The 19,222-nt window shown below is 41.7% G+C and overlaps 1 protein-coding gene across 1 annotated transcript in view; it reads left to right on the forward strand.

Moving 5' to 3' along the window:
• The first annotated feature begins 10,027 nt into the window (after positions 1-10,027).
• LOC147893398 (NADP-dependent malic enzyme 1-like) overlaps positions 10,028-19,222 on the forward strand; it is a 74,031-nt gene continuing 64,836 nt past the window's right edge. Inside the window, exon 1 of the mRNA XM_087385529.1 lies at positions 10,028-10,303. Coding sequence (XP_087241655.1) covers positions 10,125-10,303 — 179 coding nt within the window. The 5' untranslated portion in view covers positions 10,028-10,124. The remainder of the gene's footprint in view (positions 10,304-19,222) is intronic.

The following is a 19,222-nucleotide window of genomic DNA, read 5'->3' on the forward strand; positions in this document are numbered from 1 at the left end:
TCTGCAAACTATCTCTCCCTGATTCCAAAGTTATTGCATTGGGAGGAAGGCTCAGAGGATGCGACGCGGCTGCACAGTGGCAGTTCCATTAAAGCCGTTACACCTTGTCCAAATTAACTTGCAAGCATTACTTGGATTAACAAACGAACCATGAAGGTATGTTCTTACCTTATCACAACACCACCAAGCTATAGTGATAGCCAAGACTTCTTTTCCGCCACCACACAATAGTGATAGCCAAGACTTCTTTTCCTCCATCCAACTATTTACGGTGTTTTCAATGGAAGAATAGGTGGTATTTATAGAGGTGTCCTCCCCATAAATGAAGGGTCACCATGGAGATGAAGGGTCACTTTGCCTTTTCATTACCCATTCCTTTGCCGTAAAAACCAAGGGTCTCTTACTAATTTCTTATATCCCACAACCCATGTGCATATTTTTATTTTTTGATCTATATGCAAGGTTATATTATTGAAAAATTAGCTATACCTTGTGGCCTAGTGACTTTAGCACAAAATCTTTTTTCCACGAAATGAAGGGTCATTCTTCTTTTCAATTACCTTATGCCATTGCAAATTCCTTATGCCCAAAAATTAATGGTCAGTTGTTGTTAATTTCAAATATCCCATCATTTTTGTGCATACTTTTATTCCCTTATCAATAAGCAAAGGTCAATTATATATTATTGACCAAATAGCAACCTTTTATGGTCATGTGCTATATGCCATGAATTTTATGAGAATACTTCAACGCTTTTGTCCACATTTTTTTAAGTGACTAATTGAATGTCATGTAAAAAAATATTTTTGGAACTGGCTATAAAGGGCATCATTCATTGACCAAATCATTCTATAAGGAACATTAATTCTAGATTAAGACTATCAGGAAATGGTATGTGTGTGTGTGTGTGTGTGTGTACCCGCCCTCTTCCCATGGTGGGCACAACACCATAATTGGAGTGATGGTAGACACCCCAATATGGAAGTGCCTACCATTCTCCACAACCATATATAGTTTTTCATATAAAATCATACCTTCCAGGAGAAATTATGGTACTTTAAGTAGCGCTCCAGGAAACTCTGAGGACATTAGGAATTATCGCATGAGGTGTAATTAATTTTTGCTTTTTGAAACCATTGTTGGTCATAAAACTGACCATTTCTAGAAAAGCCTTAACAGCATTGGCATTACTATTGCATAAGTAGGGAATAGGAAAGATTTGGGAAAAGATTTGTGTGCGTGTGTGCGTGCATGTGTGTGTGTGTGTGTGTGTGTGTGTGTGTGTGTGTAACATACATACATACATATATATCCTACCTTTAAATTACTAATAGGAACTTTTATTTAAGGCTATATATTTTTTCTTTGTACCTTAGCTTGCTTTTACTTAGGCTTACTTGTATGCTCTTTTAATAGTTTCTTCTAGTCTTGCTTTTTTAATTAAAAAAATTTTATATTCTTATGGAACTTTTTATTTATATATTTAGATCATTGCATTTATTGGTTACTCATCCCTAATTGCTTTTCTATATTTTGCATTCAAGTTTCTAGTTTCATGTTGGCAACATCTGGCCAAAAGAGAGGGCATTCTTCCTCAACGCTATCTTTTTGCATCTTCTTGAGGTATTCTATCAATTTATGTGTCTTTTTGAAGTACAAACACATTGTGTTCCTACCAAGAAGGATATATCACCATCATTTACTCTTGGTATGCAATAAAATATTGTAAGCTATTGGGGAGAGGAGAAGAGTGGAGATGAGGAGAGAGGGAATAGCTAGAGAGCATGACCACAAATGACTAACTATAGACTAGATTTACTTTGAAACTAATTTTTTTTGAGAGCTTGAATCTATTCTTTGACCTGCATGAACTTTATGCTAAATAATAAATGTAGAATTATTGATTCAACTTTCAGCTGCTTGTTGTTTGACCAAAATTTTGCAAGCATCTAAGTACTCATTGCAATGCAATATTTTACAGATTTACGCCCAACCATGACTCAAAGACAAACAACTCTTTTTGCTCTTCCTAGAATGAAATCCTTGTCTGATGTAGCATCATCATCTCATGTGACATGTGACTCAGATCTAGAAGAGATACCAGGACTGGGCAACAAAAGATTCGTCCACCACTGCAATGCATTTGCATCCTTTTTACCTCATATGATTGCAAGCTGATTGTAGCATTCCCTTCACTAGGGAGAGCCATGCTTGGCTGAACATTAGGCATGGGAGCATATGTTGTGACTTGCATGCCTGGCTGCATTCCCACATTTTCATACATGGCTTGCTTTCTATGCCCAATTGGCGGTGAAATCAACATAGCATCAAAGATAGAATCTGTACCAAAATATTCAGGTTGCTGCCTCAAATATGGCTGCACTCAACATAGTAGCATCATCTGACTCATTGCTAGAACTAGTATCACCGTTGAGCTCCTTCTCCCCCTCATACCCCCCCTCCCCTCCATCCCTCTTGCCCCTCCCCCTCCCTACACACGATTGCGGAGGGGAGGGAAAACCCCCTCTCTACCCGTCCCCAATCAAGAATACAAAGCACATCTATTTGGGTCTTAGAGTAGGATATATTTTACAAATAAAGCCATTTACAAATAAGGATGTAGCACAAGGAAAAGTATTGGGTTTTGAACAAGTGAAGTATTTGTCATTTGCAAAGATGAGAATCATGAAAGCCATTGATGATGGTATGGATGGTTACAGACCTCCTTGGATTGTCCCTATGATCTAGGCAAGGTTATGGTCCTTGGATGGTCCTTATGATAACATTGAATTGAGGCATGTGGTTTTCAATGACAAGGAAAAGGTATATTACAATATGGAAGGACAAAACTAACTTGAGCACATGTCAATATCTACCCTATTAGACATGGATGATTTCTATGTTGAATCTTTTGTACTCAACTATAAAAGTAATATCCTATTATGAGTGGAGAAGCTCCTTCACATTGAGGAACTAAAAGGTTCTAGAAGTGATCTCTTATTTAGAGTGGATGAATTCATGCACATTGATAAAGGAAAAGGTTTCATTAACAATGCCTTATCAAGCATGCATGAGTTCGTGGATATTGACAAACTTGGTAAAAGAAGTGTGGTATTGTGAAAACCATGTAAGGTGTGTGAATGAGTGATGCTCTCTGGAGTAGATGAGTTTGAAGCTCTCACACCACTCTCATAGCTCATTTAATGGAAAGGATGTAGTTACCAAATTAATAGAAACTTTCTAACTTCCTATCCATATATTTAAAATAGGTTTTGATTTCATCAACAAAGGATTACTCAGCATTTGGATTCGACATAGAGATCACCAAGGATGCACATGCAATGGATGTAATGTGACAAACAATTGTGAGGAGGAAAACAGTGCAAATACATGTGCAGGAGGAATTAAAATGGGCATACAATGCATGAAGAGGAAGTGGTCCCTGGCAAATCCACATAAGTAATCAAAGAGGATAAGAGGGAGCATATGGTCAATGCATTGGAATTTAGGTGCTGTAAACGTAGATGTATGCATTTCATTGACTTCTTTGATATTAAGGCATGTAGAGAATATGCATGGCAAAGGACAGGGAGCAAAAGCAATGTATATCTCCTCATAAGATTTTCTTAATTCCTTCAAAATCACATAAAAGACCTTAATTACAAAAGATTAATCCTCTTTTAAATGGGAAGAGGCTTTGCAATAATGCACATTAACATACTATGGGAATACCACATGGAACATGTCAGGATTTAGTTGGGAAGGACAAAGGAGGAATAAAAATTCAGCATTCATGGTAACACAGGGAAGTCGAAAACAAGAGACACAACTTTACAGACATAAGCACTTTTAAATGATGTCATAGATGAAAATGATTTACCTCAACCCCATTTGTCTCATAAACTTCCTAACGGTGAAGAGATGACCAAAAAGCACCTTCCAATGGGCTCAAGGTTAAAAAAAGTATTTGAATCTATTTAAGAAAGGTGAAGGAAAGAGGGCATGCCATGGATTCATCTTATAATTTGCATACTCTTTGGCAAAAGGACTTTGCACATGTTAAAATCCCCAAAAAGGGAAAAAAGTCAAAATGCAACGATTGTAATGACTTGAAATAGGTAATTAAGAGTGTGCCTAGTCTAGAGGAGAGGGAATTATAAAAGACAAAGTGCAAGTATCATCATGGACTTACTTATTCATTGAAAGATCATAGCCATCCACATTACTTTTGCTTCTTTTTAGAGGATTAAAAACTAGTAATGCGATCGCCATACTATTCTTTTGATACAAAATGGAAACTTGAATGTCCTTATAGTCTTGTAACTTCCATTTTGAGCAAGGAAATGCATTCAAAACAGGCTCCTATACAAGAATCCACTGATAAATTTGGAGGTGAAATAGATGGTTGTTGAGGATTCATCTCAAGATCATGTTTGATATTGTGCATAGCACTAACCTAAATAGTGCTAAAAGGCACAAGGGTTGGAAATTCTAACCCTAACCTCAACCCTAAAGGAGTTTGTATATATTATTTTCAAGTAAATCTATTGTACAGTTAGTCATTTGGGGTGTGCTCTATAGTTGTGCCCTCTCTCCTCATCTCCCTCTCCATATTTGTTCATGGTATCAAAGCATACTTGCCTTCCGTTGAGGCATTGCGATCTTGTGTGAGAGAGATTGAGATTGAGAGATTTCCATTCTTTCATTCTATTGATGTTTTGAGAGAGAGAAAGAGAGACTCTACTAGCCTCCATTGACTCTAAAGAAAGACTCAATACTCATTTTCGATCCTATTCTACAAGCCTCGATTACAAGCCTTGAGGCCCTATCTAGAATAGCAAGCAACTAAAGAGCCGTAGTAGCTACTATCTATGCCATCCCTACAACAAAACAAAAGGTAGCAACTCTCAAGTAGTGGCTCCTAAGGTGCACCTATAGCAAACTTCATGCAAGCAACTAAGCACATCATTGAATTAGGAAATCAATGCCCTCCTACGAGTCTCAATCCATGGTTGGCCTCAACTACTCAGTAGACAAACACCACCAACGCCTAAGCTAACTCTCAAAGCACCATCACAAACAATAAGCAGCCACACTTCTACAACCATATCAACGGCCACACACAATGCTACAACCACTCCTATCAATGGCACTCGACTAATGACTACAACAAGTGCTCAACAAATGGTAACCTATGTAAGAAACACCCATGGCTACCCACATCTTCAACAACATCAGCCTCAAAGCATCCTCTGAGTAAGCAACAACATCAAGCAACTCTACTCTACATCAAGTGCAGCTCACAACAAGTGTGGCTCATGATAGTGCTAAAGCTATTCAACCTTTCGACCATCAACTACTACAGCTAATAGACAATCAAGGCATACACTTGCAACATAGCACCTTCCATCGACCTTTGCAAAACCCCGTGACCTCAAACTCTATTAGTCCAACTTCAATGACTTTCTATGCACAGCTTCAACATTGTGTACACAACAATGCCATCGACAAACAATGATGCTCCAATGCCATCAACACCATCGACAATCCACATGACCAACGAGATTCAACGAGCTACGGCTCCATCAATGAAATCTCCTTAGATTTTGAAGAATCTCTAAATATTTGCCAAAATCTTAAAAAGATTCTGATGAATCTTGTCTTGGACATGTGGCACCCCTGTGAGACATAGTAACATGGCACACTGACGTCCTTATCGCCTTATTCGCCACATCAACAGCAGTGCTGACCCTCTTGCCATGTCATCACAATGCCACATCAACATCCTATCTGCTGCCAGCTCAGCAAACACGTGACATTGCCACATCATCTTACCAACCTAGCATTACCACATCACCCCAAATTCCACATCACTTAGCCACCTTAGCTACCATGTCATCTACGACATCATCACTACCACATGGCACATGGTACCTCCTAGAGGCACAGTCTCCACTCTACATGTGCACATAGGTTCCACCTCAGCACAGTGCTTAACAGGCACACCTCTTACACACATCATCACTACCACATGGCACATAGTCCCTACATACAAACTACTTTAGGATTAGGGTTAGGGTTTCCAACCCTTGTGCGTTTTAGCACTCTTTTGGTTAGTGTTATGCACAATATCAAACGTGATACTGAAATGAATCCTCCACACCTTCCAAGGTTGCATGGATACTATGCCAATGACTCTGCAGGAGATCATGAGACCAGGAGATCCATACAAAGATAAGCATTTTTCCTTGGTCAAGGTGCTATATCATGGTTGTCAAACAAGCAACCTATTATTTCTTTGTCTTTAGCAGAAGCATAGTATAGAGCAAGAGTACTCACAACAGGTGCATGTATGGCTATATGGTTTAGAAGACTATTGTCAGAAATAGACTGCTGTGATGAGTCAAATCCAACAACAATATACTATGATAATCAATCAGCTCAAGCATTAGCCAAGAATCCAACATATCATTCCAGGACAAAACACATTTGATGTCAAAGAGAACTCCATTAGAGAAAGAGTATTACTTGGTGACATCACATTGAAAGATTGTGATAGCAAAGAGAATGTTGCAGATATCTTTACCAAGCCACTTGAGAAAGAGCTTTTTGAGAAACACCAAAAAGCTCTTGGTTTGACTTTGAGAAAGGACATTCCCATTAAAGGGGTGTGATGGAATGTAATGCTCAATCCTTCATCGATCAATAGATGATCCATTATTTGCCCTTGATCATGTACCTATGGGAGTACCTGGTGGCACCATTTCTAGCACATTCGCGATTGTTTAACATATTGATGGATGCATTCCCTCTTCCTTGAAATCTTTCTTAATTAAAATGATTTCCTCTTGGATGCTGACGCTGCTACTTCGGATGCTAATGCTGATGTTGTTGTTGATGCTAATGGCCACTTCTTAGAGATAATCTTCCTCTAGCTTTGCCTCTGCCTCTACCTCTATGTGAGGCTATGAATTCTTGATCATTAGAATGACCTTTGCATGCTTGAATAGCCTGAGTCTTGATTTCTTCACCAAGTAACACTGACTACAACTCTTCTAGTGTTGAAATTTGGCAATACTCTAGACTCCCATATTCCTTTCCTAGACCATTCAAGATGACTTGAACCATTTCTATGGGCCTCATAGTCTCTCTTGTGATGCTAGTCGATTGTTGTAATCCGTGATTCTAAGTACATAAGCATGACCAGCTTCATTGCTATTGCAAAAACTATAGTTGATCTAGTTTCTCAATGTGAGAATCTTGGATGTCTTCTTGGGCTCATAAAGTGCCGCAAACATATCCCATGCTTCTTTGGATGTCTTCACTGTGCTGATCTATCCAAACATGACATCTTACACATTTTGCTCAATCAAACGATATGTATATTTGTCTTGCTTGTCCCATTCTACCTGTGCTCAAACAATGGTAGGATCTACTGTTGTGGTGTGGACACGTGTATCTGTAGACCCTTCTACTTGTGCTATGGCAATCGTGGGAGTTGTTGCTGGTACTATAGATGGTCTAGGTGTAGACCTATCTACATACTCCCATTTGTCTTGAAGAATAAGAATGGTCTCCATTTAATATTTCCATGTGCCATAATTGGAGTTGTCCAACTTAGAACATGCCTCAAAATTGAGGTTTCTAGTGGTAGATAAGATGCAAGAATATACTCAGAGTGTCTACAAAAATACTATCTAAATCAATTGTAATTGAATTGTCGGTGAAGATAGAACTACAATATATTCCAATCTATTACAAGGCTTATGTGGCAAATGATGCCAAGAATAGCCAAGAGGCTTTACAAAGGCTCAAATGATGTGCACAAATGCCAAAAAATAGGCAATAAGCCTTTACAATGAAGGCATGTGAGTGTAAAATGAAATGATGTGCAATCTGCCCGCTAAACAATTAGCCAATACCTCTAAGCATTGTAAAGTATGCTCACTAATGTGTAGACGGTTAAGTCTAAAGATATTTCATGATATGAAATAGCATGTGAGCATAGGGACTGACTTCAAGTAGGAACTAGTTTGGGAATTGTGCATGGCTTTGGTTGGTTGCTTTGCAATTGTCTCCACGATGGTAAACTAATCTGCACTAATCTAGAGCTAGACCAACCATCAAGTGATGAAAATCAACAAATAGTTTCTTTTTCTTTTATTCATTTTAGGTGTGCGGTCAAATGTGTCGATAAAGAGGCTTGAACATGTGCAATAAGTGGATTTGATTCCAAGGCTAAAAGTGTGTCACACAAGTTTCCAAATGTGTGCATGATGTGACGAGCATGTAGAGCATGAAAAATCGAGCTTTTTTTCTTTTTGGAGTACCCTTAGATTCTTCCTAGTTCAAGAGATACAACTTGATCTAGGCGGAGGGGAAAAAAGGAGAAATGATGATCTAGCAAGAGGGGATACAAGTAGAGTGAAAATTCTGCCTGGCAAGAGGTGTGCCTATGAAGCACTGTGCTGAGGTGGAACATATGTGCACATGCAGAGTGGAGACAGTGCCTAGAGAGAGATTAATTGAAACAAGAAACAAAGCATGTAACATCCCAATCTACATTAAACAAAGTAACAAACTACTAGATTAACCAATCTAGAAGATATGGAGTTTGTTTGATTGGATTTTTCTTGAATACATTTAATTGATCGCATGCCTTTTGAAAATGTTGGCATGCGATACTTGTTGACATATGCTTACTTAAAATTAATCATTTGTAAGAATGGATCTTATGACTGAGATATGTAGGGAAAAGAAGAAAAATACTAAGAGTGAGAGCTACCTTTAGAAAGAGGGTAGAGTATTCCTAAACAAAGTCATTAGGGATTTCCTGGCAATCTTTTTAAGTGCTTTGTCTCATAATGATATGGAGAGGAACACACAACATGATCTTGCAATGAATCAATGAAAGTAAGGTATGGCCAATTATTAGTGTAAGTTAGATTTATAAAATGCTTTGTCTTCCAATAAGATGGTGGAGAGGATCACACAAAGTGATCTTACCATTTATTACTACATGTTAGATATGGCCGCAAAAGTTCGAAAGAAGATTAATGACATGCAAAGATGTGATGTTTTGCTCACTTTGAATTGGGATAAAGAGGGAACAGACACATTAAGTGCCTACATTGGTGGGCTTTTAGAAGTATATGATTAGAAACTTTTGACCTTTACCTGACAACAGGTAGACATGTCCCAATTAGAATACTAGAATCAACTATGGCAAGAGAGAAAGTTGTGGATACAAAAGGTGGCTATCAAGGAGTACACAATAATTGAGCTAACAAATAAGGCCCATAGATATTTTTCCTAGAGCTCCCTTGTCATACCAATTTTAGGAGGAGATGAATCTTGGGACCATGCAAGCCATGCCATGCCCATCATGGAAACTCGCCATGTAGGTAAAGTCATATTTTTGCAAGTTTAGTGATGATTTCATATAGATGGGCAAAAGAATTGCCAAATCGGCATTAGTGACTACACTTAAGGTTAGGATAAAGGGGCTTCCAAGCCTACATGGAAAGCATTTTCATGGAATGGATAAAAAAACTATGCAAGAAATGCTCCAAGACTAGGCAATTGTAGTGAAGCACCCAGTGTTAGTCTACACCATGACAGAAACAAGAAAGAAACCCTATGAGGTTACTTCCCTCCTCTACCCTCAATTAATCTAGTTTTTATATATTTTCCAAGTAGGGGAGGTATGTTGCACTAAGAGAGAGTCCATGAAAACTATTTCAAGATGCATAATGAATTGGGCGGGCTCCTCTACCGTAGATCGAAAAGCTCGAAAGCTCTAGTTGGGTGTGTTGCATTCGATCCACAAGATTGACGTTTGGTGACCCCCGTAAGCGCCTTGCCTTGTGGCGTGACGTGAAAAAAATTCTTATTATTCTTCTACTTCTCCTAAGTCTTGAGAGAAAGCGGAGCGAACCCAGGTTAGTCTATCTAACTATAGTTAAGCCCTGCCAACTTGGGGACTGTTAAGGTCGCCGCTCACTGGACAGATTGGTGTTCAGTGAAGTTAAGGAAACATCGTTTTCTTACTTGACTGAACGCCTGCAGCTTCAAATTGAGAGCTCTTCAGGATTTCTACGATTTCTGATTGCATTTCTGTAAGTATGTTGCAATCAACACGGCCTTGGAGTGTGAAAAGCTCCGCCTGTTGGCTTCATCGATCATACGAGTTGCAGCCGAAGTTATTGGCCCGAATAGTAAGAGGCTACCTCGACGACGCTAGCACATTGGAAGAAGGAGATACCGAGAAGTCTAGCACACCGTGGGTGCGTACAGTTCAAAGGTAACGTTGCCTCGAAGACAATACTTTATTAATACATGGCGTCTCGTATGTGTTATCGCTCCCTATTCTTTTCTTCAGCTCGTGCTCCACATGACAATTGTCTGCACTTATCATTGCTGACGACGTTGATGCAAAGCGTTTTTGAATAACTACCGTCTCTACACCTACTAGCTCTATGACTAGCAATGTGTCCTTATAGCTGTAACCCCTCTCCTCCCGCTTTTCTTATCCGACCTTTAAAGACTATAGCAATATTGTATGGTCTGATCTTTGCTTATCAATCGCAATCGGCCCCCAATAAGGATCAAGGGTGAGTGCCCTCATTGTTACGAGCCTATTTCAAGTGATTTTGGTCATGGACCTTTGTGTGGACAAACTCCTACACTTCCATGCCGAGAGTTTTTAAATAATAAATGAATGTATAATAATTTATGAGATGATACCTCTTGAAGCTCTACAATGTAATAGGTGGAACAGCCCTTACAAGGATAATTGTCTTTTGATGGTTTCTTCTTCCAATCGGGTATTGCCTTGGCGATATGAAAGGGCAAGTTTCTTACACCACACAAGCTCAAATGTCGTAAACTTTATCACATGGATGAGGTGGAGTTCAAAAGTACATACCATCTTTGCTTTGTCTACATGATATGTGGGGAGACTTTGCTTAGAGTCTCTGCGTATTATCATGCGTTATTACAACCTGTGGTGTCAAGCCCTACATTTGTACGAGATGTCTCATTTTGATCAGTTTCTTCTTGAATTGGCTATCCACACATTGCCAGACACATTGGTCTGACGAGGGATCTATGGACAATGAAGGATTCTGTCTAGCATTCCTTTGTCTGATAAGGCTTCCAGATTCAGCCTGTTCAGCGTTCCTTCTCCAGAATTCAGAACTCAATATTGAAACCTTAGACATTGAGTCTATGCCCCTGCATTGATGACTTGTAGACCTGTTTACCCTGCCCCTCCCCTGTGTGTGTGTGTGTGTGTGTGCACCCGCTAACCTTCTCCTCAGATCCCCCGCCCCCCCGCCCCTCCCTCATCCCCCAACCTGCCGCTTAGCTTCCGCTCAGCCTTTGCTCATCCTCCCCTTCCTTTTCACTCAGGTCTTAGCTGCTTAGGGGGGAGCATACCCCCTTCTTCCCCTCGGATTTGGTGAAGATGGCGACATGCATGATCAAAGCAAAGGGGCTGCTACATATGTTTTGAACAGCTGCCCCACAAACGTGTTAAAGGCCATTGCATCTTTTGGTATGGCAAGAAACCCAAAGTGGACTAATTAGGGCGTTTTGATGCTCAATCTATGCACATGTGCCTCAATAGATGAGAGGCAAATTTGACGAAATCAAGTGCATTTTTGTTAGCTATAGCAATGAGAGTAAAGGTTGTCACCCCTAAAATCCTTTGACAAAAAGAACTTTTGTTAGTAGAGATGTCTTGTTTACCGAAAACCTAAGATCATTCCATGATCAAGTTTAAAAAACAACTAGAGACAGGTGCACATGATGTGTTTGATAGGTTGCTCCCATAGACAGAGGACAATAGTTCAAAATAACCATTGGAAATCAGCGAATGCAACATGGACAGCAGCATGTGGATGCCTATATGACTCATTGTTCCTATTTTCTAAAACCCCCATACTAACTCATTCACAAATAACTTTCTTTTTTTTTTTTTGGTGAAACCAGTGACTATAAAATTAACATAAAATCAATGTACATGACATTAGACTCCAAAAGAGAGCCTAATGGAAGCACTCAAAAACAGTGAGAAAACACTTCAAGGCTAGTAGCATCCAAATCACTCACAGCATAACTATCATATAAAGATTGCTTGAGGGACATTCTGAAGAAAGCATATGCCTGAGGGAAGTGTCTCATCCACAAATAACTCTCACCATACGAAGGTACTTATCATTCATACACATGGTATTTACAACGATCCATTCTAATCATCCTCCCGATCCCTTACAATATCTTAGAAAATAAAAATAAAGTGATAGCCACTAGGCTACGGCTTGATCCTCACACACTTATGAAACATAAACAAAGCAATACCAAGCACAATAGGTCAAAACAAACACCCAGCAGACATCCATGAGATGCAGTGTGAAGAAATGAGTGGAGGTGCAAGGGATAAGAATAGACATTGATGAGATGTATGGTGGGTGTTTGTGCCAATGTAGAAAGATGGCTCCATGATTAGCCTAATATTCAGGATGATGTGGAAGTTGGAACAAATCATCAAGGAAGAGATCAGTCCGTAGGTGGCTAGTTCAAACTCTCTAGGTTAGTGAGCTTACAGCTTCTCTTACTAACAAGACAAGGGCTGATTCTTGATGTTTTGGTGATGCACATTTTGTGGATGCTGCTTGGATTTATGTTGCTTGGATGAGAAACTTACGTGATGACGATCAACTTGGCAGCTTTGAGGATGCTCAACAGAATGAGCATTAGATGAGAGCCATGCGGGCCGAATTGGATTCAATCCACAAAAACAACTCCAACGTGGAGTTGCTCATAGGCAAAAAGGCTATTGGGACAGTGGCTCTTTACAAGATGAAAAGAAAATCTGATGGCACCATTGACACGTTCAAGGTAGTTGCTAAATGTCAGTTATTGAATAAACGTACATTCCTTGCTACAAAATTTATATGGATAAATTAATCGTTGTTTAGTTAATGCACCCAGCTTGTTGGTTTCATTAGAGCTAGCTCAGTCCTCCATGACTCCAAGACACCCCATGATGTCCTCATGAGTGTCTACATCCATTTTGAAGACCCTATTACCCTTCTTTTCTCTAGGCACAACTTGCATCGAAAATTTAATAGCTCTAGAAAATGAGAGTAAAGGCTTATGGACTTTTATACAACAGTCCGGACTGTGGCCATACGTGGATCTTTTTGGTACCAAATGCCTCCAACTACCTCATCCCATGTCCCATAGGTTGTTCTCTAATGATCCTAAAATGCCTAACCTTATGTTAGGCATTTGGCTATTCATTTCAGTGGGAAAGTGCAACAACTGGACATTATTACTGCTTTCCTTAATGGGGACTCGCGGGATGAAGTCTATGTGAGTCGGCCCATTTGATTTCTGATGATTGGACAGGAAGGTAAAGAGTGTAAGATGCATAAAACATTGTATGGTCTCAAACAAGCTCCACGGGCTTGGTATGAGAAGATGCACACTTATTTAACCACCCAGGGTTTGAAGAACAGCCCAACTGAAAGTACCTGAGATGCAGCTCACAAGCATCAATGAGGACCGAATTGTAGAATTCGGGACCAAACTTGAAGCCTCATTTGAGATGTCAGTTTTGGGACTATTGCATTATTACTTGGGAATTCAGTTTATGCAGTCAGAAGATGGCATTGTCATGAAAGAGTCCAAGTATATACAAGGGTTGCTACAGAGGTTCAGAATGCAAAATTGTAAGCCAGTTTTAACACCAATCGAACTTAGGCTTAAGTTGTCAATGTATGATGGAATTGAATCTGTTGATGCCACTCTATACAGCAAGGCTGTTGGCTGCCTCATTTACCCCTGAACACATCTCCTGACATTCAGTAAATGTGAGCAGATCCATGCACAGCCTCAAGACCATGCACTAGTATGCAATTAAGTGCATTTTCAGATAATTGCTGGGCATCCAACATCCTGGATTGTACTATGCCAGGGGGGTGACTTTCTGTTTCATGCATTCAGTGATTCAGCTGGTGATTATGATGGTAGGCAGTCCACAAGTTGAAACTATTTCTTTCTTGGCAGCTCATGCGTATCTTGGTTGAGCAAGAAGCAATCCACTGTGGCCTCCTCCTCTTGGTATGGAGCAAAAGCGCTATGGCATGGTCTTCAAAGCTTGCTAGGTGGCAAAGCAAGAGGTAAACATGAGGTGAGGGAAAATAGAATTACATTTGTTCAATAAGGGTACCTTTTGTGGATTAGTTGAGCTAGATCAGCCTTCCGATTGACATAAATGAAAAACACTTGCAAGCCACGACATGTCTCCCTCTTGCGTTATATGGCTGAAATGAGAAGGTTATTTGGAGTGCACTTAAGACTGCAGATTGTCATGGGCTGTTTTCCTGGAACGGTGATCTGTAATGCATTGTTGTCGTAGTCATCCTGGGCTCGAAAACTCCCAAAATCACATTGGCAACCTGAACCGAAGTGACGCGCAAAATTCTTTTGAATGATGTCACCTTGAATGTGCATCTCCACATGTGGAACCTCTTGTGAAAGGATGCACCATCTGCCCTGTAAAAGCTCCACCAAGGTCTACTGCATGGTAAGACTTGGTGAGAGCGTAGCCCTCTTAACTACCTGTGGTGAGACAATGTCCTCTGTGCTTCCACTGTCAAAAAGTACCAAACATTTTGATTGCCAATCTTGGGTAGAACACTTCAACCGCTCCACTGTCTCCAACTTCCCCTTCTGCTCAGAATTTCCTCCAAACTGAGATAGCTGCCCATGGTACCATCTTTCTTCTTCTCCTGAAACTGGAAACCATTACCTCCCTTGTTGTTGCCAGGCTTCTTTTGGTGATTGCCACCACCACCTCCCTTGTTTATAAATGATAAAAGAATGGTCTTTCTGCTGTAAGCCCTTATGCATCAGCCAAAAATTGTAAGCCAATGTGAATGCCGGATCATATGAATTTGGTGCATAGCCACAAACATACCACTGGATGCTTGGTTGAAGGCCATGAAGGAAATGGACAAACTTGGCACCATCATCCTTCTATAACTGAATAGCTACCTTTTCGGAGATATTGGGTCAATGCCCCACTTGTGAATCCCTAAATGAGGATAGCTTAGGGGGACATGGGGATGTGGGACTGTAGGGGGAAGGGTTCAGGCTGCCACATGGGCAGTAGATCAGAATCCTTCTTAGGGTTTACTTGGGGCGTCTCAAAGGGCCACCAAAGATTGCCTATGTGGGCTGGCTGTGGGGCTGGAAAGAGCCGAGCCATGACCTGAAGCAGTGGGCACGGAACTGCTGCAGTGCGCAGCAAGGAAAGTACCAAGAAAAGGGCTGTGACAGTACCTGATCAGCAGCAACAGCAGGTGCATATCTCAAGCAGCAAGTCTGTATGTTAGGAAGGGGGGCTGTACAACGGGTACACCAGCAGGTACAGGTTGATGCAGAAGCAGACAAACAGCAGCAAGGGAGCCTGCAGAGGTCCAGACAGCAGGAACAAACGGTTCGCCAAAGGCCAGTTTGTGGTCGGCCTATTTCCATGGAGATGCGAGTTAGGTCAGGTGATCTGGTTGGCCAGATCAGGGCCAGTCAGCCTGTTTGGAGGGCTTACTCCCCTATATAAAAGGCCCCAGGTAGGGGCCAAAATCACTTCAGAGAGGTTGGATGGGCTGCATCCAGAGCAGCCAGGAGGAGCCTAGGAGTGCACCCAGCCTGCAGATCATCTCGTCTGAGTGAAGAGCAGTGGGAGTACCACATACATAGAGTGTTCTTACATGGCAGGCAAGAAAGCAATTGGAACTTATTGGGTATATAAGCTGCAATCAGATGGTTCTATAGCCTATTTTCTTTTTTAATTCTTAGGTATGTTCTATTTCTTGGAGCTTATTGGGTATATAAGCTGAAATCAGATGGTTCTATAGCCTATTTTCTTTTTTAATTCTTAGGTAATGCCCAGGAGCGCACATAGTGTGCGTGTGGGGTGTGGAATCAATCACAAACTTCTTTACTTAATGTGCGTCACATAGATTAGATGTGCAGACTCATCAATGGACAATGAACCAGCCAGATAGAGAAACCACGAAAAATATATTTCCGTCCAAAACTATGGACACAATACAAAAGATATAGATCCAGAGTCCCACCAATGGTGTGGTCCTCTGATCTTACCACAAGGTCCTTCTCCTATCAGCCAGTTATCTCTAGACTCGAGTCCGCGTGCTCCACCTCGAGCGTCTGTAGACTTTCCGTCTAGTGTGTTCTTCTCCACCTTACTGCCTGTGAATCAGCCTAGGTGGGCAGCCCCTGCCAAGCTTTGTCTGCAGCACACAGGTCCCCTTGGTCCTCCTGAATGTAGGCCCCAAGATAGCTGTTCCACTGCTCCAACCTGCTTGTGAATGGCTGCTCCAGAAGATGATGATCTCAGCAACCTTCTGCCCTAGAAGACAGTCTAGGTTCAGCCTCCTCCTGGAGCTAAGTTTGCAGCACTTGTTGCACTCTCTCACCTCCTGTAGATAGGCCCAGAGAGTAGGCTTCCTGCTGCTCCTTTCTGCCCTGGAACTGCTGGCTATGCTGGATGAATTGTGAGGCATCAAGCCTCTCCTTTTATAGGCCTAGGGGCCTGTCAAAAAACCGACTAGCCTGCCCTAATCTAGCCAACCAGACTGTGGCTGGTCCAGCCCTTTAAGGGCTCACAACCTGGGGCTTTTGGCCCCACACTTCTAGGGCCTTTGGCCCTCCAATCTAGGCGAGGGCCCAGCCCTATATAAGCCTGCCTGGCCAATCTGTGTAGGCTATAAATATGCCCCCCAGGGTCAGTCTCTTGCAGCCCTCCTTGCTGCTGCTTCTGGACACCTGGGTGCCCACTCTCCAGCCCTAAACCGGGGCCTCCAAACAGTCCCAAAACCTGCTCCACGTCTGTGCTTATCCATCCTGCACATCCTGCCATCATTGTGCCTCTGCCAGGCTCTTCTCCAGCAGTGTACAGAGCCGTACACCCTGCAGATGTCAGTGCCATGTGATCGCCTCCTATTCTGGGTCCCTTGTGCTGGCTACTGTGTCCTTCCCGTACATGTCCATACTATTGCTGATGTCATCGCGCCTTTTACGTGGGACACCCCGCCATGTCTGCTGTTCCAGATCCACCGCTTCCGGGCCAGATCCTGATGCTGAATGCCTCCGCATCTGCTCCTGTTGTTGGCGCCATCTGTTGCAGCCACCTTGACTACAGGTGTGTCCCCTTAGCTGGCTGCCCACATGACAGTCTGTGTGCTGCCCATGTAACAGCCCCCTCTCTCTCTCTTCTCTGGGCATTTCCTGCCCTAGGTCTCCCTCCCCCACGCTCTCCTCATATGGGGGCTTACAGATGGGGAGGTGACCATTCCAACATCTAACATATCCAGAATCACAACACATGCTTCTAAAATTTTGCAGGTGGATCCTACAAGCATCGACATAAGCACAGCTACATAGAGAGCTTGAGATAGACAAAGAGGGACGCAGGAGAGGGTAGAGGCACATGTAGAGGCAGTGGATGAGGACCACGAGGTCGTGGCTGTACTGTGGCACTAGGAGAGCTGTGGCACGAGATGGTGGTTATCGAGATGAGGTAGAGGTTGTGGCTAGGATCTGCCTACATAGTCAAGAAAGAGAGTGTAAAACCTCGCTTTTCTGACCTTTTGTTGGGCAACCAAGAGCACACAGCCATATTCCATCCCCAAGAATCCTCCAAGGCTTCTCCAATTCATACCCCCATTAGTTGAAACAGAATGACCTAAGGGAGAGCGTAAGGAAGCTTTCTCAACCATTTTTCACAGGTTGAAAAAGAAAAAGTGACCTAAGGGAGGCTTTACAGCTGTTGCACCCATTCGCTTGCAAAAAAGAAGTCACAGTGACGGAAGATCATCCTCAAGCCTTCTCTCTCACGAAGATTTAGGGAACAGACTGAAAGGAGAGGGTGATGGAAAAGCTTAAGTGAAATTCTGGGTCTTTGAAAATCCTCTTTCAAAAACGAAATTTCTCCTTGAGTGATTTACATGATATTCATGAGTATTTTAAAGGAGATTCAAGGAACAAAATGAGGAGCATCGGAAATGATGAAACTTTAACCTTCCTTCAGCTCAGGTTTCTTCCTCCATAACGGTAGTTTTTCACCAAAAAATAAAAAGCTTGTGAAAATCTCACCTAAGGTGAAGCAAGGAACCATGAGCATTGAGGCAAACCTACAAGCCCATCGGCATTGCTAACTCATTCTATGTGCTTTTATTTATAGAATGAAAACACTTCAGATAAAGAGAGCGTACACACAGATAAACAATCTCATCTATATATAACAGATCCAAGTACAAAATCTTGTCAAATCTATACCATCACCTTCAGCAAACATCAGCTGGGGTAGGGCACCAGGCTCAGACTCTATTTACTGTTCCTACTATTGTTGACCTGTCCTAGTTCATGGCGCTGCCGACTGGCTGTCAGCTCTCCTGAGACCTACAGGCGTATAGACATGCACCTCTGCCCACTGGATGTGCTGCGTAATCCCTAGCCCATTCACCCTGGATATAGGCTCATGGCTGGACTATTTAGCAGCCCCACAGTCAGCCAATGATACTGAGAAGGGTGGCCCCATGGGATGCCCTAAACTTAACCCAAGAAGAAAGGTCTGTTGGTTACTCTTTGCTTCCAAATAGTCCATCTATGAAGCTTCCAACCATAGACTTTACCAATCATATTGGGACTATATGCTATGACACCTACGTGTTTTCATGTTTGCGAATTGGGACCAGATTATGTTCTAAAAGATATGTCCTTTTGAATTTTCATAAATTTACACAAATACCACAAGCTGAGTTTCTATCAAAAACTCCTAAGGAACAGGCCTGATGGATTGTAGACAGAGGAGATTACGTGCATGCCCACAACCTTGGCAAGGCATCTACAACCATGTTTTCTTTGTTCTTATTGTACTCACTGACGGAGTCATCCAATTATTGGATAAATAGAGTTAATGCCCCACCTGCTAGCTCCCATTTGAGAAGTGCAACAGGGGCTTGATACCTGTAGTAATATGGGTAATCATTGTGCCATACTAGCATGTGAAGTGGGTCTGGGAGAGACTGCCACGTGGGCAGCAGACAGGCTGCCACCTGCCCTGTCTATGCTGAAGATGCTAAATTGGGATTTTTATCAATATAGATATAATCTTCCATTCCATGTA

The sequence above is a fragment of the Dipteris shenzhenensis genome, chromosome 15 (assembly GCF_047967505.1).
Source record: "Dipteris shenzhenensis isolate YYH24624 ecotype China chromosome 15, Dip_SZ_1.0, whole genome shotgun sequence".
Classification (NCBI taxonomy): domain Eukaryota; kingdom Viridiplantae; phylum Streptophyta; class Polypodiopsida; order Gleicheniales; family Dipteridaceae; genus Dipteris; species Dipteris shenzhenensis.